General features: G+C 40.9%; 1 protein-coding gene across 10 annotated transcripts in view; it reads right to left on the bottom strand.

Annotated features, from left to right (window-relative positions):
- Positions 1 to 26,158, bottom strand: part of SYNE1 (spectrin repeat containing nuclear envelope protein 1) — a gene marked incomplete at its 5' end in the record, with an annotated part of 384,290 nt that overhangs the window by 42,566 nt on the left and 315,566 nt on the right. For all 10 annotated transcript variants that reach the window (XM_079780696.1, XM_079780700.1, XM_079780701.1 and 7 more), the window contains 6 exons: positions 5,816 to 5,982; positions 9,723 to 9,881; positions 16,234 to 16,389; positions 19,490 to 19,615; positions 22,264 to 22,458; positions 24,392 to 24,626. In XM_079780696.1, the coding sequence (XP_079636822.1) occupies positions 5,816 to 5,982; positions 9,723 to 9,881; positions 16,234 to 16,389; positions 19,490 to 19,615; positions 22,264 to 22,458; positions 24,392 to 24,626 (1,038 nt within the window). The remainder of the gene's footprint in view (positions 1 to 5,815; positions 5,983 to 9,722; positions 9,882 to 16,233; positions 16,390 to 19,489; positions 19,616 to 22,263; positions 22,459 to 24,391; positions 24,627 to 26,158) is intronic.

Raw genomic sequence — 26,158 nt, 5'->3', positions numbered from 1 at the left:
CTGGATCTTTTTCTCAGACTCTTTCCTGCGTCCCAGGCTCCCTACTGTAGCCATACCCCTCGTATGACGCATACAGTTCCAGAGACAACTGGAATGCCAAGCCATCGCCAGGCTCATCAACCTTTTCATCCAGCTCCACGGGCCCAGGATGGGGACAAGAAATCCAGCCCCCAAATAACTCTTAGGAGTCCCCGGCCAACAATCTCCTAACCCGATCCTCTCCACTTCGCCCTGGCAACCACCACGACGGAGTGGAGCTCCCACCTACAAAGCCCACGTAACCCGGGAGCTATGCACAACGGAAGGGACTCAAGGAGATGCCTGCCTGGTGACATCGCAGTCACAGTCTGGGAGATCTGCGTCCACGCCGCCGTCCTCCGCCATCCTCAGGGCACGCAGACCTTCCGCCACCACCATGAAGCTGCCACTTGCAAAAGTCAGCTCTGCAGAGCGAAAGGCTAACTGCTGCGTGGGGATGAGAGCTTCCCCTGGTCTGTGTTTGGAAATATGAAAATGCTCGCTCTAGACAAATGTTGGTAAGTCTCTGCCCGATAATATGACACTGGGCAGTGACAAGTGGTCATGTTGCTAAATAAAACCCACATTCATTAGCATGTGCCAGGCTTGATCTCCTGGAATGTGGGCCCCGAGTGTGAGGAGGGGAAGAGGCTCCGGGTAATCTGCAAGGAGGGGGAGGCTCCGGGTCTGAGGACAGGAGGAGATCACAAATAAGGCCGGCGGCAGACACTCTGTCGCTCTGCAGGGACCGGCCACTTTCCCGGTGGGCTATTTGTGAACTTGGGAAGGATATTTGAAAACCATAAATCTTCCAAATGCAAACAAACAAACAAACCCTCCACAAGTATAGCCCATTGCGGTAGCAAAAAGGAGCAACTTCTCTTTTTCTTCAGTTTCCTTGCCAGCTAAGTGGTGTAAGTAGGAGTTTCAGGGGTTGTTCGGGAAGGTGGGATGGGAAAGCTAGTCTGTGGGAGAGTGCTTGGTCTTACCCGGGAATAGACTATTTGCGCATAATGAGAGATAATGAAGAAATGCTATTCTCCACTTACATATTCAAAGTCTTTGTCCTTTTAAAATAATGATATAATGTGATAAAAATAACATGTTCACTGGAAGGTGATTTTTTAAAAGTATCTGTTCATTTGCTTGGTGGAATTTCAGGTAACTTTTTTTTCTTTTGTGAATTTCAGGTTGCCAAATTTTCTGCACTGAGTCTATATTAATTTCATAATTTAAGCTTTTAAAGGAAAAAATTCAAATTATTAATTACTGGTAATTTAATACAATGTGACTCATGCTGGCTGCTTTAAATCCCTTTTGGATTAAGGTATACAAACACACAAATAAATAAATAAGTACATAAATAACATTTGCTAAGTGAATTGCAAGTAAAGTAAAACAAGATGCTGGGCTCTGGCTGTGTGAGCTTACTCCTTTTAAAGAGAAACACTCTTTGTAAAAGAAGCAAACTTGTATTTTACATAAGAAATATACTCCAGCCCTAGCTGGTTTGGCTCAGTGGATAGAGCATCCACCTAAGAGACTGAAGGGTCCTGGGTTCAATTCTGGTCAAGAGCACATGTCTGGGTTGTGGGCTCCACCCCCCAGGAGGGGATGTGCAGGAGGCAACCGATCAATGATTCTGTCATCACTGATGTTTCAATCTCTCTCTCCCCCTTCCTCTCTGAAATCAATAAAAGTATATTTTTTTAAAAAAGAAATATACCCCAGAATACTTAGTTATAAATAAAACTATATTAAACCTTTCTACTCAAAGATAGCCTATTGTGATTTTTTCAATAAAACAATCACTCCTCTGAGAAGTTATTTTTTACAATCAGTAATATAAAATGGAAACTCTGGTTAAAGGAATATATTGGTCATGAATCCATAACAGGAGACAAGCTTTTGCAACAGAGCAAATAGCTTGAGTCTGACAATCCCAGATCCTGAGGTGGGAAATGTTCAACAGTGCATTTCCGATCGTAAGAAGCACAGAACAACTCATGCTGCAAGACAGACTTCCTGTCCGCCCGGACCTCCAGAAAAATTGCTATGTGGCTTTTGCATAGGGTTCACTGGCCAGATGAAAGGCAGGATCCTTGAAGACAGTTTTATAGGAATTATAGTGGTGACTGTTTCTGATGTTGACTCTTAATGAAACCCAAGGGCTCAGAAATGCTTTCAATTGTCTTAGCCAGCCAGCGCTGACCAATAGAACTTTCTGGGATGATGGGAATATTCTCTGTCTGCAGCGCCCAGTCAGTAACATAGCCTTCATCCTCATGTGGATTCTGAACATTGGAAATGTGGCCAGTACAATGGACTATAGTTAAAACTAAACTCTAGTTTAATTGTATTCCATTTCAGTAAATTTAGATAGCCACATGTAGCTAGTGACTGCAACACTGAACTGAGCAGGCCTAGAAAGTATAGAAAGGATTCTAAAACATTATCCATTGAGCCATGAAAGTAACTGAGCAAATTTTGTTGCCCTCAAATACTGATAATGCTTGGTGACAATTTAAACATGCAATGCAAAAGACATTGGTATTTTGTACTCAGAATGGTCAACCTATTGGTGATATAGGAAGCTGATTCACAACTATGCATTCTATTTATATGTGGTGGTAAAATTAGTATCAGTGAATATTTTCTCTCTCTCTTTCTCCATCTCACTTTCTTTTTTCCTTATCCTTCTCTTTATCTATTTTTATTAAATTTATTGGGGTGAATTTGGTTAATAAGATGATATAGGTTTCAAGTGTAGACTTCTATGTTGCATTGTGTGCCCTAATCTCTGTCTTTCTCCCTTTTCCATGTTTCTGTTAGTTGGGAAGCTATTGACCCGGAAATATGGTCATCTTCAAAAACAGCCTTTCCAATTGCCACAAGAGCACCGGAACACATAGACATACCAAAAAGCAGAACTATGTTATGATTTGTGGTAATGAATCAGTGTGAAAAAAAGTTGGAAGAGGGAAGAGAGGTGAGTGAGACTGACACATGGAAACTTAATATTTCAGCTGGCAGGTCATACTGGAAGATGGGTGTGGGAGACGGCCATTTAGTCTGTGCATGAGTGAAGCTCCGATAAACAAGGAAACGGAAAGCTAATGTGATGGAGAGTCATTTAGGGAAAGGCTTCAAGGAAACTACGAACACAGTGTAGCATGAAAAACTCCAGGACAAATCAATGGTCAACATCTCATCTGGCCGCTTCAGAAGAAGACAGTTAGAAGTGGACAACATATACAAAAGTCTCCCGAGGGAGTTAGATCTGTGTGTGATGAGATTCCACAAAAGTAGGAGCCTATGAGCATTTTTGTGACTCGTGCAAAGTATGTATACCTTAGAGATATTTAATTGACTCAAGTTTACTGATGTGTATTTTTTTAGAAAAAGAAACTAAATAACATGTAAACATTCTCCCTTGAAAAACCAGACATTAAAGTTATAAAAATACACACATGACTTTGAGGAAAAAGAACCTAACTCATTTGACATAATATTGGCTAACAGCTGGGCACACACTAAGCTAGCTGCTTACGATTAAATTATATCATATTTAATTTAAAACATCTTATACATAGTGCGTCCCCATATTGTTCTATACCATTGAGCCACTAAACATTAAAAAATCACAAAACATTATTAACTACTTTGACTGGATTGCATGGCAATGCAAGCCAATCCATGAGTCATAATTGGACCGAAAGAACCCAGGGATGTTTATCCAGGGGTGGCTTCCCTAAGGGTATTTATAGCACAAGGGGGTTCAATTTCTCCTTCTGAAATAAGATTTTGTTCTCAGTGACTGAGAAGCCCAAACTATAGCCTTGGGGTTCTAAAACTACGTATGACTAAACTTTAGAGTAGCTTTATTTGAACCGTATGCTCCCATCTCTTTTTGGTAGCACGTGGCTCGTCATTTTCCTTGATGTCTTTGCCTGTCTGTGTTTCCACCATGAACTCCTTGAAGATAGGGCCTCTGTCTCTGAATTCTCCAAAGCTCTCACTCACTGTTACATGGTCAGTCCTTTACAAACAAAGGATTGGGAAATTAGATTGTTGAAATAAATAAAAGAACCCAGTTTCCTTGTAATTGCATTTTCTAGAACAGAGACAAGGAAGTGCTAAGTTTGGCAGGTCGAGCGCACAGTGCTCCGGAACATGGGCTGTGGAGTCAGGGAGTACAGGCTCTGCCACTCGGGATGTAAGTGACCATGAGCAAACCTAAGCCTCAGCCTCTGCATCTGGAAAATGGGTATGAAAATAATGCTCCCTTCAAAGGGCGTGGCGAGTAACATGTGAGAAGATGCGTATGAAGCCTGTAGCATGGTCATTGGCACAAACAGGGTTCAGTAGATGTTAGCTATTACAGTGCTATTGTTAAACATTTTGAAAGTAAATAAACATTTACTCCTTTTTTGTGGCATTAAAATCAAATACATGACAATCTCATTTTCTTCTTAAATTTGACCCTCTTTCATATCTCCTTTATAGAAAAAATACAGTAAGTGTTTTCAAAATTAACATATGGAACTGTCGTGCCCGCATGCAGTTTGTGTGGGCACACAGTAGTCAAAAGGCACTATTTCCTGTCCAGCTTTATGCAGCTCGGCTAAGGCAAGGATCTCAGGTGACAAAGGCAAAGGGTCTGAGAAGTACAGATTGGTAGTTACAGAATATCATGGGATGTAAAGTACAGCCCAGGGAAGATAGTCAATAATACTGTAATAACTATGTATGGTGCCAGGTGGGTACTGGAAACATCTGGGGATCACTTTGTATAGTATATGATTGTCTAACCACCATGCTGTACACCTGAAACTAATACAAAATAATATTGAATGTAAATATATACACACATATATATACACTTTTGACTACTTTAAAAAACAGCATATTGAGGATAACTTCAAAATGGCTGTAAATCAGTAGAATTTGTTACATTACAAGTCTCCTAACTGCCATACAGAATATCCATTCAAGTATTCATTCATTCATTCATTCATTCATTCATTCATTCAAATATTTATTGAGCCCAAATTATATCCAGGCTCTTGGTGTTTGTGATACACAGTGGACAGGGTGGACAAAGGTCCCTGTCTTTATGGAGCCTACATTCCAACATGAAGCAAAGTTCACCTAAAATAAAGCATCTACTTAGTCATTCCCTCTTTTTATATCAAATACCAGGGTGCCTCATTCAATCATATCAGACGTTTATAGGCTAGTAGAGACCCTTATATATTTTTATTTTTTATTTTTATCTGTTTTACTCACCCTGCCCTTCTGCAACAAAAACTGAATGCAATATTCCTCTCAGATAGAAGGCAGTTATTAAAGCTAAGGACAAATTTGCAATAAAGCAGCGGGTTATTTTTACAACTGAGCAGAGTGGCAATGATTAGAATTTTTCCTTGCTAACCAGAAATATAGTAGGAATGTGATAACTTTTCTTTTTTTTTTTTCAAAGTGATAACTTTTCTTTTTTTTTCAAACCAGTTTCACTTCCTCAGCAGCAGCTGAATACCCAGGAAGGTCTGAAAAAAGAATGTCTTTCCTGGGAAAGAGTTTTGATTGCACATGACTTTCAGCTAACTGTAAACACCACTAAACTTATGAAAGAAGGAGCATTTTAAAGTTAATGCAAGTGGCATTTTTGAGAAAAGTGTGAACTAAAATGGTGGGATGAAGAACCCAGAGAGATGTGCTGGGTTATCTTCGCTGAAAGGCGGAGTGGATGGGTTAAACTTCTGCGCACACCTGTCCCGCTGACAGGCCTTTTTACCTGGCTGCCATGAGGTCCAGCAGGTGCTGCCACCGGTCATTGACCTTCCCGAGCTTGTACTCGATCTCGGAGGCCTTGCTCTCGTGGCTGGCTCTAGCGAGGCGCTCTCCCATTTGCTGGAGCTGTATTTTGTTCTCTTGGGCAATAGCAATTTCCTCTTGGTAATCCTGCGCAATAAATAGCAATCCCAGAGGTCAGAAAGCATATTCTTGGTACATGCAGCCTGGCTCTCCTAGAAGCATGATAATTATAGTTTCCTACTGTTTGGAAGTAGTTCCGACATGAGGAACACTGTTTGAATATCCGTCCATGTGTGCAAGCCAGAGTGGAACCTATTAATTTGCAGTATGTATGCAGAGTCACATTGAATTTTTATGTAGATATTTTAACAAGGGAATAGGGGGTGCTTTCTATTTACATAAAATGGGCATTAAAAAACAAAGGTACACACATAGATAAAAAAAAAGACAAAACTTGAAGGATTTTAATGCTGGGATATTATACCTTCTTGTAACCACCGACCTGACATTATAGTTAGAATCAGTTCTCATATAAATAGCTGCCCAAGGGGCTTATATGATGTGTGTGTGTGTGTGTGTGTGTGTGTGTGTGTGTGTGTGTATTTGACATATAAATCATATAAATGTAAGTGTACATGTGTGTGTTTGCCAATCGTTATTAATGCAGAATCTTTCAAGAGTAGTACTTTTGCCCTAGCTGTTTTGGCTCAGTGGATAGAGCGTCCGTCCTGGGGACTGAAGGGTCCCAGGTTCGATTCCAGTAAAGGGCAGATGCCCGGGTTGTAGGCTCGATCCCCATTAGGGGGCATGCAGGAGGCAGCCGATCAATGATTCTCTCTCATCATTGATGTTTCTATCTCTCTATCTCTGTCTCTGTCTCTATCTCTATCTCTATCTCTCTATCTCTATCTCTCTCCCCCTTCCTCTCTGAAATCATTAAAAAAATATATTTTTAAAAAAGAGTAGTACCTTCATTTTAAAGAGACATCCTCTATAATATGTCAATGTTTTATAACACATAAGTCAATGGCAAATTAACTCTTAAGAATAATAAGCACTAGTCTTAGAGAATCAGTGGGTCTCAAATGCTCTTCCTTTACCAGTTTCGGCACTAGCTCCTCTTCAGGATTGCTGTGGATGAGGAGAACAGGCTACATGTGGCCTCTCGGCAGGAGACAGGCCACTCAATGCTGTGACTAAAGTGATGCTGAAAGGTACCTTCCCTCCACCTCTACCTGCTCTCCCCATCCAGTGACCCTCCTACTCTCTTCCAGAGTGACAAGACCCAATCTTTCGAATAAACTTTTTCATTTTTGACTTAAGCTTCTATTATGCAGCAAATATTTTCTCAGCAACATAATATATGAAGACAGGTATTATAGGAGCATAAACATTTTAACCTTCTCTTGCTCGAAAGTTAGTGTGATAACAGAGCTACCCTCTCAAGTCAGTTACCTAAGCACAAAGATACCCCCACCCCAATGAGAGGAGCCAGTGAAATTTTAATGTATCCCAGTATTGAGTGCTATCCTCAAGCCATACCCCCACCTACCCTCCTCTTTATATTACTTCAACACGCTGGGATTCAAAGACCAGTACATTGGATGTACTTACTAATAGGTATAATATTTCACCATACACTTGAGATAATTTTACTGAGAAATATTTATTTCAAATGAATTACTCTAAGCCTAATATTTATAGCAAAATAATGCTCTTGGGCTGTCTTTCAGATGAAAATGTTTTTAACTGTTAATGCTAGTAGACACCAATGTCTTGGTTACAGTTTGTTTATTAATTGCTTTTTGCTAATATTGCTAAAATGGCCAAGCTTGGTGTTATTTTCCTTTACAAAAGAGACAGCACAAGAGGCAAGCTCATAAAGACTTCTTTTTAAATTCCATAACTTATTTTATATACAAAATAGTACAGTTAATATTTTAAAGGTGATTCCTAACACTGTGCCAAATAGTGTAACAAAATTAACTGTAAAAAATTAAAATTTTTCTAAATTTTAAATTACAACTGTATATCATTCCAGAGCTAGTTTATTTTCCATCCCTGAACTATGCATCTTAAATTTCATGAAGAAAATCAGTGAAAATATAGATAGACTTAGCCAACATTTATTCTATAGCAAACTTCACTACAACACCTACAGTATGTTAATCATGTCTAGTGGGACATTCTCTGATGCTCAGAAACTAGCAGAGCTGTTAGCAGATGCTTACATGGAATCTATATCACCTCAGCCCACAGTTGAAAGGATTATAATATCTAAAATACAAATGTTTATCCTTAGAATTTGCAATTTTGAGTGGAAACCTATGAAGTAAATTAATATTATGTGTTGCTTTGGGAGTTTTTATTTTTCTCCATGTATGTGTACATGAATACAGAAAATTTTTCCTAATACCCATTTATATTTGTTTTCAGAGACCTTGGAGGTACTCTTACCAAAGGAAAGGAAGAGACACTGGGAAGGCTAACACAAAGCTTAGGAGAAGTTGGCATTATTCTGGGTGAAGGAGATGGAGTGATGAACAAAACAGACCTAGTCCCTGTTCCAGGGAAGCTAAGAGTCCCGTGGGGCTCCCACTGTAGACAGATAATGAACAAGAAAGTGGAGAAGACACTGTACACCAGATGGGATATGTGCGAGAAACATAACCTAAAATATAATGATCGTTCAAAACTATGTGGAAATACCACTAAAATCTTCAAAAGCATTTCTCAATGCTGGTAAATTTGATCAGCCCTATATAGACATAGAAATGTTCTAAATCCATGTGAATGTATAAAATACTTTAATAATAATATATAACTTGAGAATAATACTAAACCAAAATTCTCAGAAAAGTTCTCATTCCTGTGACTGACTATAAATCCTGTTTTATAAAGAAAATGTCAGCCTAGCCAGGGTGGCTTAGTGGTTGAGTGTCAGCCTATGAACCAGGAGGTCATGGTATGATTCCTGGTCAGGGCACATGCCTGGGTTGCGGGCTCAATCCCCAGGTGGGAGGGGGGCATGCAGGAGGCAACTGATCAATGATTCTCTCTCACGTTGACGTTTCTCTCTCTCTCTCTCTCTTCCTCTCCCTCTTTGAAATCAATAAAAAAAACATTAAAAAAAAGAAGAAAATTTCAGTTTAATTGATCCTAAGATGTTTTTTTAGTTCTTCTCTGTGAGGTTACCTCCTACACATAAATGATGCCCACTGGACCAGTAAAGTCCAAAATATTGAACATTATCAGCAAATACTCTATTTCATAACAAATTGAAAATATTCTCTGTAGAAAGACAAATACTATGTGATTTCACATATATGTGGAATGTAAGGAACAAACTAAATGAACAAACAAAACAGACACAGACTCATAGATACAGAGAACAGACTGATGGTTGCCAGATGTATAGGGGGATGGGGGACTGGGTGAAAAACGTAAAGGGATTGAGAAATACTAACTGGTAGTTACAGAACAGTCCTGGGGGAGGTAAGGTAAAGTGTGGAAAATATGGTCAATACTATTGTAATAACTATGCTACCAGGTGGGTACTTGAAATATCAGGGGACCACTTTACAAATGTATGATTATCTAACCACTATACTGTACTCCTAAAACTAATACAAAATAATACTGAATGGAAACAGTAATTGAGAAATAAAATTTAAACTTAAAAATAAACAAATAAACCAAAAGAAAAAAAATATTTTTAAAGTAAAGGAGGCCTTTCTACGCCAGTTTATTTTATATTAAAAAGATGAAACGTTCCTAAGAGAGTGCTGCTTTGATGGAAAGTAATTGTGAGCAAGGCCAATCCGTACCTATCGCATAGGCCTAAGCACTAGGAAGGGTGAAAACAGATGCCGCCAGGCGTCCCATACCTTCTTGAGCTTCTCTATCATTTCTTCAATGAGGATGTCTCCATTCTGGGAAACTTTGCTCTCCATCTGAGTCAGCCATTCGCAAAGCTCCTTGTTCTTCTCACTGAACACTGCCCATTCATTCAGTCTCTCGCTGACCTGCTGCCGCCGTAGGGAGAGCTGGAAAGTTGAAAATGAGCGAAAACGCAAAGGGATGGTTAGAGTGGAGCTCGTACCCAGAGGGAAACAGCCAGCAAACTCTGGGCGGATTGATATGAACAACAGTGCGTCTCCTTAGGTGCTGCTCCCTGAGGCTCAGTCCTGGGAACACTGCTCTTAAATACAAGTGGGAGACCTGAACCCTGTCCTTTCCTCCTGGGGAGACACGGGCACAGTCACGTATTACAGGTGCTGATACTCAACTTCACACAACAGCTGGTTCCGTGTGGATAGAACACAGGATAGTGCACTTTTACTAAAAAAGCAGAAGTTTTTAGTAAAACAAAGAGCAGTGAATTTACCTGGGGTGGATTCCGGTAGGAATGGAAAAGACTAAGAAAACACAGGTTGCAAGTTTTGGAGACAAATGTCACCAATGTTAAGCTACTCCAGACAGTGCCGAGAAGACTACACTCCCTGCTCCCCTTTCCTCTAGAACTCGGACAGCACCGTGCACAGTATCCGGGGCCCCTATGATTTTGAATTTTCTGGTGAATGTGACTTTTCCTTTTTCATTCAGAGAGCCAAGAGTGCAGCTGATGGTTCTGGTTCAGTGATGTCCAAGCTGAAACTATATTTTCTGAATTGGAACTTCTCAATACAACCAATTCCCAAGAAAAAAAGTAGACACTCTTGCCCTTGAGACTTAAGATTAATAGGTCTTGCTATGTGTAGCTGCCTCTTCTCCCAAATCTTGGCCATGGACAAGAGTGAATTCTAGGCCTTTTCTCAACCACATCTGCAGGAAAGATGACTGCATCGGAGAAAAATAGTTATCTATTTCTTTGAGAGGAAGGTAGTACTATCCACATTCAAGAGATAGGAACGGAGGTTAGATGCATTTGAGACATTTATTTATAGTCGGTACAAGGCAGAAGCAGCGAAGCCCGAGTCTTTGATACAGACTGTAATATAACATTATGATCAAATATCCGGGCACAGCTGAGATTCAAAACAGTCTTCATCATTTACTAATGATATGATTAGGGCAAAGCTAAGCATCTTCTCTTAAGCCTTACTTCTTTCATTTGTAAATTAATCTTAAGATTGGTTCCAAAACTCTTTCAACAAATGTTTATTGTCCCTGAGTATGGTGATTACCGGAGGGAAATGGGGGTGAGAGGAGGTAGAAGAGGGTAAAGGGGAGATAAATGGTGATGGAAGGAGACTGGACTTGGGGTCTTGAACACACAATACAATATATAGATGCTGTATTATAGAATTGTACACCTGGAACCTATATAATTTTATTGATCAATGTCACCCCAATAAATTCCATAAAAATGTTTATTGTTTGCAGTAAACCAGTGTCTACTATGTACCAAGCATTTTCCTATATACTGGAATACAGTAGGCTCATAATAGAATACAAACAATAAAATAATTTAAGAAAATGACCAGTAAATACTAAAGAGTTAACAAAAACTGGTCATTAATATACTACACCCACTGTATATGACTCTAGGGCATCATTTGAGTTTTTCATTTTTTTCTCCTTGACATTCATGCATTCTATATGTCCACCAAGCAGCTAGAATATAGATAAATCTCTAGTGTTGATCAACACCGGAAGTGTGGCTTTCATTGGCTTACGTAGAGCAAGAGCTGGGAGAGAAACAGGTAGGCTCCAACTAAGTTGCACTTCTGGTTACAAATTGGCGCCAAAAGTTTTTCAAAAGATTTAATTCCTAATAGGGACAGCGTTTTCCTTGTGGTTTGTAAAACTAACATTTAAGCTGCATGATGAGGGAACGCTAACATCTCTTTCTTTGGGTTCAGTTGAAACCTCCAACTTACCAGCTTAGCACTTCCATTTTCTCAAGGGCATAAACACACTGCTTTTGCCAACAGCTGACGAGCACTGGCTAAAACCTCCAGAGTGAGGCAGCTGAACAGGAAACACATCCTCCTCTACTTCAAATACTTTCACCATGACAATGTGAAAAACACCGAGCTGTTACAATGAGGATATATTTATGCCTCAGCTAGAATCACACACAGATCTACAAACCCAAGCAGGAATAAAAGCAAGCGTGACCTATGGCTGCACAGTCACAGCCAAGCATCTGGGAAGCCTATTTGAAAACAGGACACTTTTCTATAGGAACTCTCCTCTGCCGAGTCTACTTACGGCGCATCTTCTGCATCCTCACCCGAGTCCTGGGTACTGCCCCCTGCTCATCGGCAGCTTCCATTGGAACCTGCACCGACTCCCTGCTCTTGGCAGAGCAGTAGTGCTGTGTTTGAAACCCGTCTGTGACTTTGAAAATGAGACCTAGACACAAGCTCACTTCCTTTTGTGGTTTTATACTTGATAGAACGTCTCCGGAAACACTAAGTCAAGCCCTAGTAGCTAATCTGCTAGTATATTCCTCCTCACACTTCTGTCCTGGCGGCACCTTCGGCCCGACCATGAGTAAACGCTCACTGATTGAGGTCATTGTTTTAGATTGAAGTAATGTGAGATAAGTATGCTTTAGCTTCGTGCCTTAAGAGACTCGATATAGAAAGTTTCTAGAAACACTATCTATTCAACCTGCTTCTTCTTTTTTTAAGTTTTAGTCCACTCCCAGGTGCAAGTATTAATCTCGTCATGGCAACAGCAGTTTTCAAAATGTATTTCCAAACAGCCTGCTGTCTGTATACAGGGCGGGGCAAAAGGAGGTTTAGAGTGGTTTGTATGGGAAATAATACAATAAATTAATAAATAATAATACAAGAATAAGCTCTGTTTCATGTACTCACAACTGTAAACCGACTTTAGCTCCACCCTGGATAAGCCAGGTGAGCAATTTTACAACTTTTTCCTTTTTTCTTCTTCCAGCTTGAGATATAATTGACATATAACATGTACGTTTAAGGTGTAGTGTGATGATATTTGATAGATGGGTATAAAGAGAAATGACTATCAAAAGGTTAGTTTGCAGCTCTGTCACCTCCCTTAATTACCTTTTTTTTTTGGTGTGTGGTGAGAACATTTAAGATCTCTCTGAGCAACTTTCAAGTACATAATACAGTTTTGTGACTGTTATGATATACTGTGTTATAATAGTCACTGCTGTGTACTTTAGGGCCCTAGAACTTATTCATTTTACAACTGGAAATTCTTACCTTTTATATCTTATTGTATTTTTTTTATTGATTTCAGAGAGGAAGGGAGAGGGAGAGAGAGACAGAAACACCAATGATGAGAGAGAATCACTGATTGGCTGCCTCTTGCAAGCCCCTACTGGGGATCTAGCCCGTAACCCTGGCATGTGCCCTTGACCAGAATCGAATCTGGGATCCTTTAGTCCGCAGGCCGACATTCTATCCACTGAGCCAAACCAGCTAGGTCTCTTATGGTATTTTTATACAGTATATTTCCTTAAAGCAAAAAAGTGTTAGATAATCATAATCTTCTTAACTTCCAATATATTCAGAAACCTTGTCATTATTTTATATTTAGAGGAAAGCAAACATAAAGACATAAAATAAATGTTCGAAAGTCTTGTCTAAATTATAAGCATATGAACACTTAGCTGTTCTACACACTGGAAATAAAAAGAAATAGTCTTTGTCCTCCAGAACTTCATAATCTTGCAATCAAGTCATAACAATTTTAAAAAAAAAGAAAAGCTCGGGACAGTTTAGCTCAGTGGTTAGATTGTCAGCTTGCAGACCAAAAGGTCTCAGGTTCGATTCCCTGTCAAGGGCACATACCTTGGTTAGAGGTTCAATCCCTGGCCCCAACGGCGTGAGCAGGGGGAAACTAGTCAATCTCTCTCTCTCTCTCTCCTGCTCCTCTCTCCCTTCCACTCTCTCTAAAACAGAAGGAGGAGAAGGAGGAAGAGGAGGAGGAGGAGGAGGAGGAGGAGGAGGAGGAGGAGAAGGAGAAGGAGAAGGAGAAGGAGAAGGAGAAGGAGAAGGAGAAGGAGAAGGAGAAGGAGAAGGAGAAGGAGAAGGAGAAGGAGAAGGAGAAGGAGAAGGAGAAGGAGAAGGAGAAGGAGAAGGAGAAGGAGAAGGAGAAGGAGAAGGAGAAGGAGAAGGAGAAGGAGAAGGAGAAGGAGAAGGAGAAGGAGAAGGAGAAGGAGAAGGAGGAGAAGGAGAAGGAGAAGGAGAAGGAGAAGAAGAAATGTGGAGTTCAGTGTCATCTCTCTGAAAGCTTTACAGACATCAACCAGCCAGAGAAATGGATCTAGTCCAAATCATTATACGTAATGTACTGAAAAGTATTGAGTCAGCAAGTAGTGCTAGATGTTGCTGAATATCGAGAAAAACAAATAACATAAAAGTAACTAAACAGTGTTGTGATCATTTTTCATTCTTTGTACCCACCAAATTAGCTTTCATTTATGTGACATACCATGATAAATCTTTACATTAAAAAATATGTAATGTATTGGTTTTGGATTAAAAAATTCAGATAATAATAAAACATGAGATTGACATTATCACACTCCAGGTAAATTTCTCACTGTCTTCACTGAGAATATGGAGCCCTGTGGAAAGTGGCTAATTAATTTTTAACTCAAAACATTAGCACATTTATGAAAATCATCTCTTACGTTTCTCCTTTTTAAAAGTATAGCACACATTCTTAGGAAACTTTTCACACCTTTACCAAGTGTGCTCCAGAATTTTCCTCTTGCTCATGGCCTGAGAAATGTCTGGGTTTTAATCTAAACATACAGAGGGAAATTGACCTACCAACAAATTTCTTATTGATGTTAAATGAATTAAGAGGCTATAAGCCTCTTGAACTCTGTTTTCATGTTTTCTGAAGCATGAAGAGAAGCATTGCTAACGCTGGGGGAAGGGGGAGGAAGGGAGAGAAGAGATCACTACCGGAGCATAGCTGGCCTGAAAGGGGAGGTACAGCAGGCTCCTTCTCACATGTCTCTTCCTCATCCTCCACACCTGCTTCTCGCCAGGTAGGGCCCCTGCTCCACTCCTCTGCCTCTTTTAAGCTGCCGCCGTGTCCAGCACATCGGCTCGCACCCTCTACACCAAGCATGTCAAACTCACGGCCGGCGGGCCGCATGCCTCGCCTCCACTCCTCATCTCAGTTCAAGATGTATCCTCTTCAAGAGGCATTTTCTTCATTCTCCGCAATCCACATTGCCCTCAATTTGCTTTCATCTTTATACGTTGTCTTATCTTGTTTATACCCAGTTTTTCTTTCACTGTATAGATCCCTCTGACTGATTTTAGTCTCTGCTCAATTATAAACTTGATACTAGCGGCATCTACTATAGCTTGTGAAATTCGTAACGATTATAGTGACTGGCTGATGGGACAAATATGCATCACAGCCTATTATGTGCCAGGTAAGACAACCAGGTACAGGAAGGAGCTTGGCAGACATGGTCCCTGCTTCCTGGAGGGTGTGGTCTCAAGACTCAAGGTCAGGGCCTGTTCTTCACTTGAGGGCCTTTAATCAATGTTATTCCTTTTGCCCCGCATGTCTTCTTGTTACCTTTCTACCAATCCTTTCCTTTCGTTTCCAAATCGAAACTCCATCTGGGGTCTCTTTCAAGGTATTGCACACATAGAAGGCAATTATAATTTGAATTATTAAAAATAACCAAGATAAATGGGCAGTAACAATGTGCCATGGACAGAACCAGCCCCGCAGTATTATCTAAACCCGCACCAAAAACAATGGTTTTCACACGTTGAAAGTAAAAAACAGACCACCAATATCTACCTAGCAAAACCACAACCATGAACCACAGAACTGTGTTTCCTCTTAAAAATATTATGCCAGCCAGGGAAAGAGAGAACAAAATCCAGTTTGAATGACTGCATCTCACATGCAATGGTAAGACATAATTTGCCTTCATCTAAAATATTTTTTATTAGTTATTGGGGTGACATTGATTCACAAAACCACATAGGTTTCAACTGTACAACTCAACAAAACATCGTCCGCACACTGCATCCTGCGTCCATGGCCCAAAGTTCAACTGAAATATATCTGTAATAACAGATTTCTCCCTCTGTGCCTACTACGAGTTATAAGACCCGTCCAAATGTTGGCCACGCTACTTGACATTTCAGATCATGGCCCTTCACCATCCACGATGTAAAGCACACTTACTACCTTCTACTTTTCCTAAGTCTGACTCTCTCAAGTTTCAAAGAATAGCCATAATTTTAATATCGAAGAAAAATTCTTATATGCACACATTTTATGATTTCTAGACTTCTTTTTTGTTGTTGTTAATCCTCACCTGAAGATATGTTTCCATTGAATTTTAGACAGAGTGGAAGGGAAGGGGAGAGGTACTCCACCTCCCTGAGCTAGTGCCGAGTCTAGAACTCCTCTCACCTGGCGGCACAGTTCTTCCCACTGCCTCTGCAGAAGCTCCCCACGCTCGTTCAGCATGGAGACGTCCTCAGCTCTGATGTAGGCACAGAGGGTGTCCTTCAGTAACGTCAGCTGGGCCAAGTCATCTGTCCAGCTCCCCACTGCAGTTTCCAATTCCTAGATTAAAGGCAAACCAACAGGCAAACTTGAATACTCATGGACATCCATCCTCAACAATTTCTGAAGTGTATTCGCAATCCCTTCTTGATACAATTACCTTTCCACCCCACTCTCTGTTTGAACATCTAACTTGGTATCTAGTTATTTTCTTCTGCATGATTTGATCATTTTCCAACTTCTGATAAAATATCTGGTTGCCTACAGAATCTTTCCACCATCTACTCATTGTTTCACTGATTATTTTTGATTGTCTTTTCTAAGTTGAAGAGTTGAAGTTCCATTACCTCATTGATCTACTTTACTTTTAAACTGACTTCATAAACTCCTAGCCCATCCATTTTTCTAGTTCTGAGTTACTGATCATATTAATAAAATATTTTTTTAAAAAACTCAAGCTCTTAGATTGAACTTTCACGTTCAAACACATTCTGTGACATAGAGTTATAAGGTAAAAGTTGAGAAGGTCTAGTGATAATTTTACTCAAATTAAAATAATGGGCTGAATGGGTTTTTTGCAGGATTAGAGATTTCTTTAAGTAACTTGTCCAAACACATATCTTCTGATTTTGGGGAGAGCCGATTTAAGAAAAAAAATCATAAAAAATATTTGAATAGGTTGACATTAGTTTTTGCAATGTTTGATAGATTTTGCAATTTGCATAACTAATGCTTTTTGCCAGCTCTTGATGATCTTAGATTCCAGCTAATTTAATATATAAATAGAATATTTCACATGGCTTTTCCCCTCTCTTTTTGTCTCTTCACATCGCAGGCAAAGGCAATTAACGGCACTGCCAGAGGCTAACGTCCTGGGCAATTTAAGCAAATGAAGTTTCAGCCTGAATTTTCTAGGTAATTGTCTTGCTCTGCTGCTATGGGTGGTTTGGGGGAAGAGTAGAAGGGAGCTGGACCAAAGTGCATCCTTTTAATCTCCAAACTTAATAGCAGGGCATGTTTGTAAGTGCCGTGTATTTTGGGAGATGAGATCCCATGGTAACAGGATTTGGCTGAAAGATCAATTCATCCAGGTATATTAAATATGCGGCATTCCTGTTTATATCCATAGACTTATTAAGTTGCCATGCCAATGCAAAGGTTTTCCTCTTTTTACAACAGTTTTTAACCCCCAACTCAAACATCAGATTTGGTATTTAGATTAAAAAAGTAACAACAGCCCAGCCGGTATGGCTCAGTGGTTGAGCATTGACCTATGAACCAGGAGGTCACAGTTCAATTCCCGGTCGGGGCACATGCCAGCGTTGCCGCCTCGATCCCCAGTGGAGAGGTATGCAGGAGGCAGCTGATTAATGATTCTCTCTCATCATTAATGTTTCTATCTCCCTCTCCCTTCCTCTCTGAAATCAATAAAAACATGTTTAAAAAATAAATAAGTAAAATAAAATAAATTAAAAAGTAACACCACCACCAGAAACCAACTCTTTCAGACTCCCTGATTTGAGTCCATGTGGTAAAAATAAAGCCTTTGGACTGAGGCAACCTTGATATTTACTAACTTTGAAAAGCTATTAAACTTCTAGAAGTCTCAGTTTTCACACCTGTACTAGTGAAATAAAAGGTTGTTCTCATGAGCTGAGCTCATGACATACAGTCACTGGCACAGGGAAGGAGCTAATAAATGCCCATGCCTGGTTATTGAAGGTTTCTTCAGTCATTTTCCATGCATTTACATTCACGGTTTAACACAAACTCTTTTAAATCTTTGCATACTTGTGCACTCATACCTCGTGATTTTATTTCACTCACCATCCATGATGTAAAGCACACTTACTACCTTCTCCTTTTCCTAAGTCTGACTCTCTCAAGTTTCAAAGAATAGCCATAATTTTAATATCAAAGAAAAATTCTTATATGCACACATTTTATGATTTCTAGACTTCTTTTTTGTTGTTGTTAATCCTCACCCGAGAATATTTTTCCATTGGATTTTAGACAGAGTGGAAGGGAAGGGGAGAGACAGAGAGAAACATCAATGTGAGAGAGACACATCGATTGGTTGCCTCCTGCATGTGCCCCAACCAGGGCCAGGGATTGAGCCTGCAACTGAGGCACTTGCCCTTACCCAGAATCGAACCTGCGACCCTTCAGTCCATAGGACGATGCTGATTTCTAGACTTCTTTAATAATTAATCTTTCTTAAATGCTTACCTTCTTAGCCAAAGTGAAGCAGAGAACTGATTAAAATCCAAATTACTTAAGTATGTGTGAAGTTTTAAACAGAATTACTCTAGTGTAGTGATTTGCAAATGGCACGAAACACAAGGATGCGTATAATTTGGGGAACAGAACATTTTTAAAGGTAGTTTTGATTTGACCTGCATGTGGCTCTGCAGAGAACTGCTGTTCGGGCACTACCCTTGGCTACCCAGGTGTGCATGGAAGGCATCCTTCAGCGCTGTGTCATGTTGGTCTCAGTGAGCCACTGGTCTGCATTAGCCACTGATTTGCTTCCAAGTGCGCTTTGAGGTGTCAATCATAACCTGTAAGTAGGGGGGCCCTGAGTGACTGGAGGACTGTGTCCCAGGCAGTGACTGAGGTCAGCTATTTGCAGTTGCTGTTCCTTACAGTAGAGTCTGCACGGCAGCATGTGCTCCTCCAGGGCCACTGTCTGCAGGATCCCCAAGCTGTCCAGCCTTGCTTTCCCTCCTGCAAACTAGACTCTTCTGCCAGAATGCCTCTCCGTGTGGCTGCCTTAAAGAGATCACTTCTGTTGCAATATACCCGGATCTTGCATCTACATGCAGACGCCATAGGAGTGTGACCTGGTTATGCTTTCAAAGGCATCATTACAGCAGAAGCACACAGGTAGGTAACAGGTAAAGCTCAGTCCAGCCCGGCTGGTGTGGCTCAGTGGTTGAGCATCGACCTATGAAGCAGGAGGTCATGGTTCGATTCCCAGACAAGGCACATGCCCAGACTGCAGGCTTAATCCCGTGTGGGGGGCATGCAGGAGGCAGCCGATCAATAATTCTCTCTCATCATTGATGTTTCTCCCTCTCTCTCCCTCTTTCTTCCTCTCTGAAATAAATAAAAAATTATTCCAAACAAACCAACCAAAAAGCTGAACCCGGTCACTCACCTTGCAGCGCATCTGCTCCGCAATGAGCTCTTCGTGGTGATCCGGCAGAGGCTGGGAAAGCTTCTTTTTGAAAGTGCGCAGTTTCTCCAGAGACTCAGCTATCCCACTCTCACATTTCTCCCAGTCCTAACATGGGAGGAGAAAGAAATTCTATGTATTCTTTTGCAGGAAACTGGAAGAAAAATACCCTCTGAATTCTCATACATCAATTATTACCTGATTTTTTTTTTTACCAGACACATGTATTTCTTTTGTAATAAAAAAGTAAAAGAAAATACAGAAATCATAATAGAGACTGCATTCTTTACAGCACCCTACCTATGGATGAACTCTTATCTGCTGTCTCAGTGCTAATGCAAATTAAATTCAACTAAACAAACCCCCTTAATTTTGTCTAATACCCCCATTCCTGGCTTCCCCCTCCCTCACAGCCCTCCCTAGGGATCCCTCCCCACAACTCAAGTTACTGAGTTCCAAAGAAAATCAACTAGAGTTGCTTTTAATAATTCGTGTGGTGCCAAATCACGTTGCATTTTTCTTTACATTATCTCTTCCATCACTACCCATCCTTCTTGGTCTGGGTAATTTCTATGTTCTCTCCCAGTGCCTTATTTTTAACACAGCAACCCAGAGATGCTATTTACCCAAAGTGTCTTCTTTAAGAAGTATTGACTAGAGTTCTCCCATCCTCAAAATGTCTTTTGGTTTCTAACTGACCTGAGAATTTGGCTCACGATTCTGATTTCACTTTTAAATTCCTTTAGGGAATTTCCTAGGGTGTGTCACCACATTCCCTCTTCCTAGTCACCAGGAACAAACAAGCAAGCAAACAGTGGATCTTGGTCAGATTTGCTCTAATTTCCCTTATTAAAATACCTCTGTGTTCCTAGGCCACACTGAGTTCATCAATGCTAAGCAGAGTGAGTAGACAGAAAGATCCTCTTTCTACTTAAATCGAACAGCATTCTCAACTAAGTCATCACCCATTTTGAAACCTATCAATCCAGTCAATAAACATTCATTGATCTAAAAGGGAAAAGATCAAGTCCTTATTTATCATAACAAAATTAAGAGTGATGGTAAAGTAGGTGACCATGCAGAACATAGAATTATAATGCTTACATGTTTGGCACATTTACTCAGAGTATTAAGTTAGGAGATAAAAACAGGTAAGCATTTTGTTATAGCTGTGGGGGGAAAGATACAGTAACATGAGGCTTTCCAAACATTAAAATTTAGCTTCATAAACTCCTTAGGCAAGTAGGACCTCGTGTATGATTTAAGATAAAATAAACTTTAACAAGAAAAGAATGGGGATTTCCCTTTCCAAGGATGGCTTAGATTCTGAAGCTATAGCCAAGTCTCTTTACTACATGAGTTATAAGGAAATAGCAAAATGTCACGGTCTGCAAACATCTATCAAAATGGATGTTTCACACGCCAACAAACAGACTGACAAGAAAAGCAAATGCAGTGAGTCAACCATCTCGCCTTATTAGGTCCTAGGAATGTGTCCAATAATCCCAGCACAGATAAAGAAAAACATATGATTAACATGTTCTCTACAGAATGAGTTGCAATGTTTTTAATCCTTTCCTGAAAGCAAAACTGAAGAAAAAGGAATCCGGCATATTGTGTTACTGATGAATTGTGCTGTGTGCAAATAATTGTTCTTTAACAAATGTTCAATGGCATTTTTGATTGTTTCCCACACCCAGGTAATATATCATTAAATAAAATTTAATAGGATAAACCCAATGGGTGTGCACACTTTAAGTATTAAAAAAAAAACTACCCATAAAATGTATTCTATTCACTTGAGTTATTACCTTCGATCCAAAAAGTTACAGGCCAATTTAAATAGACAATCACATTAAAGTGTTGGTGAGTATCAACATATTTAAATCCTTAGTACTTAGCTGTGTTCACTTTTTAAAAATGATATTATTAACAATGACAATTAGCATCATTTATTGAGGGCTCAATATGTGCCACCATGATTTACCTTCAATATTTCATTAAATCCTCGTAATGCAGTATGAAGGATCATACCCACTCTACAGAGGAGGAAACTGAGGTTGAGGGAGGTTGAGTCAACCAGATTACTTGGTATATTATAGTTTTAACTTGGGTTTACCTAAGTTCAGAGCCCATACTCATTTTCAACTGCTGATTTAATTACGTATTTAGAAATGGCTTCGAAAAGTGAGGGAGAAAAGCAAATTGTGGGAAATCTGGAGAAACCTACATTTCCCTAAACTTGCGGCATGATCAGCACGCAATCGGAATCCAACCAAAGGCTTAATACAGCTGCTGGAGATTTTATCTCATAGCAACACACTTGCATAAGCTAAGATCAAATCAAGAGTACCTTGCTGGATGGTTCTTTCCCTGCTATAAAATAAGAGATATCAATCTTGAAAAGCACTGTGGAGTCTTAGACTAGGGAGTGGAATCTACTCTTTGCATTCCTGTCTGGGTTTATACAGTCATCACATTGCTCCTGGCTTAGCACCGGCCATCAATCAGAATTCACTGCTTGGATGGTCTTGTTAGACTTAAAACGACTTGGTTGGGGGATTTTCCTGAAAGACAAACTGCTGAAAATGGAGAGACTTTTCCAGTTTATGCAAGACAGGACAGAGTCGTAAATAAGACACAGGAGGTCAGAACACCGCAGGTTGACAAGGACCTTGGCGTTATCTGATTTGCAGGACACCAATGGGAGGAGCTTGCAACTCCGCTACATCTACAGGAGGAAGGGCTGGACCTACTTTCAGCAAGAAGGCCAGCTTTTTCTTCTGCTCCTCCAGACGCACGCTGGCGGCTTTCCACTTCTCCTGGATTTCCGTGAGCTCGGCCTGCAAGGCGGCCTGGGCCCCGCTGTCGGCCGAGAGCAGCAGCTGCTTGCCCGCCTCCACGGTCAGGATGTAGCTGCCTTGTTGTCGCAGGAACACTTTCTCTTTGAACTGAAAGGAAGCGTAGCTGTTTACTTTCTCATTCTTTCCTCCATCAGTTCCCTAGTCCAAGTATTTTTTAATGACCCTGGATTTTTACAGACATAGCATGCCCTCTTTTATCCTATAAGCATTTACTGAGCAAATACTTTGTACATGAATAAAACTACGTGTAAATAAATGAGAAGTCACCCGAACCGGTTTGGCTCAGTGGATAGAGCTTCAGCCTGTGGACTGAAGGGTCCCAGGTTCTATTCCGGTCAAGGGCATGTACCTTGGTTGGGGCACATCCCCAGGAGGGGGTGTGCAGGAGGCAGCTGATCAATGTTTCTAACTCTCTATCCCTCCTTTCCTCTCTGTAAAAAAATCAACAAAATATATTTTAAAAAAATGAAAATAAATGAGAAGTCAATAGGGAGAGGCCTAGTGTCTGCTTCCGGTTAAATAAAATCATGAGACAATATGAAAACTGCTCTGTAAAATCTATGCACAGGGAGCACACTGTCATATTTGTGTGTGTGTATGTGCTTTAAAAAAATTTTATTATGATCTTTATATTTCTTCCACAGAAAACATTTGTAATTCATATTTAATATAAACAAACTAATTCAAAGAAAGATCAGTGATCACATATCTAACCCACAGGGGGCTCCCTCAAAATAGTAATGCCTTTGTGAGTCTTGCAAGACATATAAACACAACCAGGTTAAGGACCTGGTGTCATGTGAGGGCGAGGAGTCAGGGAGAGAACACCTCCCTGCAGAGGAATGAGGATGGGCTGAGTTGCTGTACAAGGTAAATACGAATTTAGGGCCCCGGAGGTAGTTTCCAGTGGCTGGAATGTAGGCTGCATCTAAGAGCGAAAGAAGATGAGGCAAGACCACCTTGCATAGGAATTTGGTTTGGAAAATACAAGTGACTGAGATTCACAGGACATTAAGCAGGAAAATGGCGTGTTTGCTGAAAGCAGCAGCGTAGAAAATGCAGTTAAAGAAGAGCAGGTACTGATCTACTACGACAGGTTAGAAAGCTATCATCTGTCTAGGCAAGAAACCATGAGCGCCTACTCTAAGGCAGTGGCAGTAGGGACGGAAATGAGGAATATCAGACCCGGGAAGGGAGAGAAAAAGAAGAGTATAGCTTTGGTTCCTGACTGATAGACCGCTAGTTGGTGATGACATTTCCTCAGATTGGGAACATGGGAGATGGACTGATGGAGAATGGTTGGTCCAGAGAACCCAGATGTTGTTGGAACCCACAGAGTATGCTATGTGTGTGATGTACATAGACATAAATCTAAAAGGCAGATGAATTACATGAGCTGAAAGCTCAGGGCGTAAATGTGACCAGAAGATACCAATTTGGCCATTCTTTGCTGTTAGGATGTCGTTGAAGCCACATGTGTACATGAGGTCTACAAGAGAAGTGAGGAGGAGGAAGAAAGCAGGGAACAGTGACCTTCAGAGGAAGAGGGACCCATGAAGGACAGACTGATGAGAAGGCCAGGAGGTATCTGTCCAAGAAGCTGGAATCCCAAATCCAGTTCCCCGGCTGGTGAAAGAGAGGGGCTGGACCAGAAATGGACACAGGACTGAGCCCCTCTCCTCTTTGGAACACTCCAGTGAATTGTTTAAATGGCTCGTGACTAAAATAAGCGCAAGGTTGTCCTTCCCTTTCCTCTCCATCCCTGACGGGATCCAAGGAGCTGCTGGGTGGCCTGGTGTGTGAAGAGGAGGGAGTGTTTGTACGAAGCTGGAACCTACCAAACTTCCATCATTAAATACGGCCTTCGGAAAGCAGTCATTTTCTATGTGTCTGTTGACATCTGAGAACAACGTTTGTCCTCAGTCCAAAGTCACTCCAGAACCCCTCTGAGAAACGGAGGCTGGGAAAGTGCGCAGAGTGGAAAGGCAGGAGAGGTCAACCAGCGTGCTCTGCGCCTTACCTGCACGTCATCGAAGAGGGTCCGCGCTTGCTGCAGTGGTATTGGGACGCTCCCGAGACCGCTCACGGGTAGATAGGACACTTCAACCAACCACTTGCGAAGCTTTTCTGCCATCTCCCTGTAGCGTTGCCACTGGCGGATCTGGCTGTCGATGATGCCTCTCCTTTGCTGGGCCCTGCGAATCACTCCCTGCCACTGATTACTGAGGAGGGTCAGTTTCAGGCTGAACTCATCCCTGGGGAACAAACAATTCCACAGGGGAAGACACTGTGATCGTGAATGTAGTTACATTATCAGCCAACGTCCACATACTCGATGGCTGTAAGCCCTGAAAAGCGATCTAGGGCAGAGGTTTTCAAATATCATGCCATGATCTGTTATCAGGTCTATTGCCAGCACATTTGAAAATGAACACAAGCCCGGCTGGCGTGGCTCAGTGGTTGAGCATCAACCTATGAACCAGAAGGTCACGGTTAGATTCCCAGGCAGGGCACATGCCGGGTTGCAGGCTCAATCCCCAGTACGGGGCGAGCAGGAGGCAGCCGATCAATGATTCTTTCTCATCATTGATGTTTCTATCTCTCTCTCTCTCTCCGTCTCCTTCCTCTCTGAAATCAATAAAAATAATTTAAAAAATATATAAAAATGAATAACAATTAAAATATCGGGGTTTAAAAACCGTGAGTGTTCTTATGTTTCAGCACAGGCTGAGGGCTTATGGATAAGGTCAATGTCGAGTGCATGAGAGAGGAGGGGGCATAGGGTAGCAGTTGCAATGGGAATGGCCCCCAAATGCTCACCCTGAGCGCACCTATAGAAACGTTTGCAGCATGCCCACAGCCTCTGGTGTGTGCTACAGCAGGAGAAAATGGGGAGCAATGCTTCTTTATAACCTCTGTCCTCAGCTGGAATTATAAGCCACTTTGAATGAATAAAACTGGGTGATTTTAGCCAGAGTCAGGAACCACTTAAATAAAATTATGTTATTTAAAAATTAAACACACACACACACACAACACTGTATTCCATGAACTCTCAGTATTCCCTCACAATAAATAGCCCTGGTCATCACTATACAAAGGTTGTCTATATACATAAAGGTATTAAATTGTATTAAATTTTACTGAAGTCTTTTCAATTTCCAGGTAAATCATACCAGATTTTTTAGCTTGTTTTTCCTACTTCTGTCTTTTCTACCCTTAACAAATGTTGCCTCGCCCGGCCGGCACTGCTCAGTGGTTGAGTGTCAACCTATGAACCAGGAGGTTCGATTCCCAGTCAGGGCACATGCCTGGGTTGTGGGCTCGATCCCCGGTGTGGGGTGTGCAGGAGGCAGCCGATCAATGATTCTCTCTCATCATCGATGTTTCTATCCCTCTCTCTCCTTTCCTCTTGAAATCAATAAAACTATATTTTAAAAAAATTAAAAATGTTGGCAGTTATTCATCGAGTTTTCTTTATCCTTCAACTTGTAGCTCTGGAACTGGTTTGCCTAGTATCCAATAGAATGAGTTTCTTTATAGATGATACTGTTATTCACACGTCTTAGTGCTAATGTGGAACATTGCTTATTCTTTCTCTATCGTGTTAGTTTTGCTTTTCTTCCCGAGAGATGTGATTTCTCCTCCTGCAGATCTGAACTGGACTGACTCTTCGGGGCTCATAGTCTTGGAACCTCCTATTACCTAGGCCAGTGGTCAGCAAACTCATTAGTCAACAGAGCCAAATATCAACAGTACAACGATTGAAATTTCTTTTGAGAGCCAA

Source organism: Cnephaeus nilssonii (assembly GCF_951640355.1).
Source record: "Cnephaeus nilssonii genome assembly, chromosome: 9".
NCBI lineage: Eukaryota > Metazoa > Chordata > Mammalia > Chiroptera > Vespertilionidae > Cnephaeus > Cnephaeus nilssonii.
This window is presented reverse-complemented; position numbering and strand designations above follow the sequence as displayed.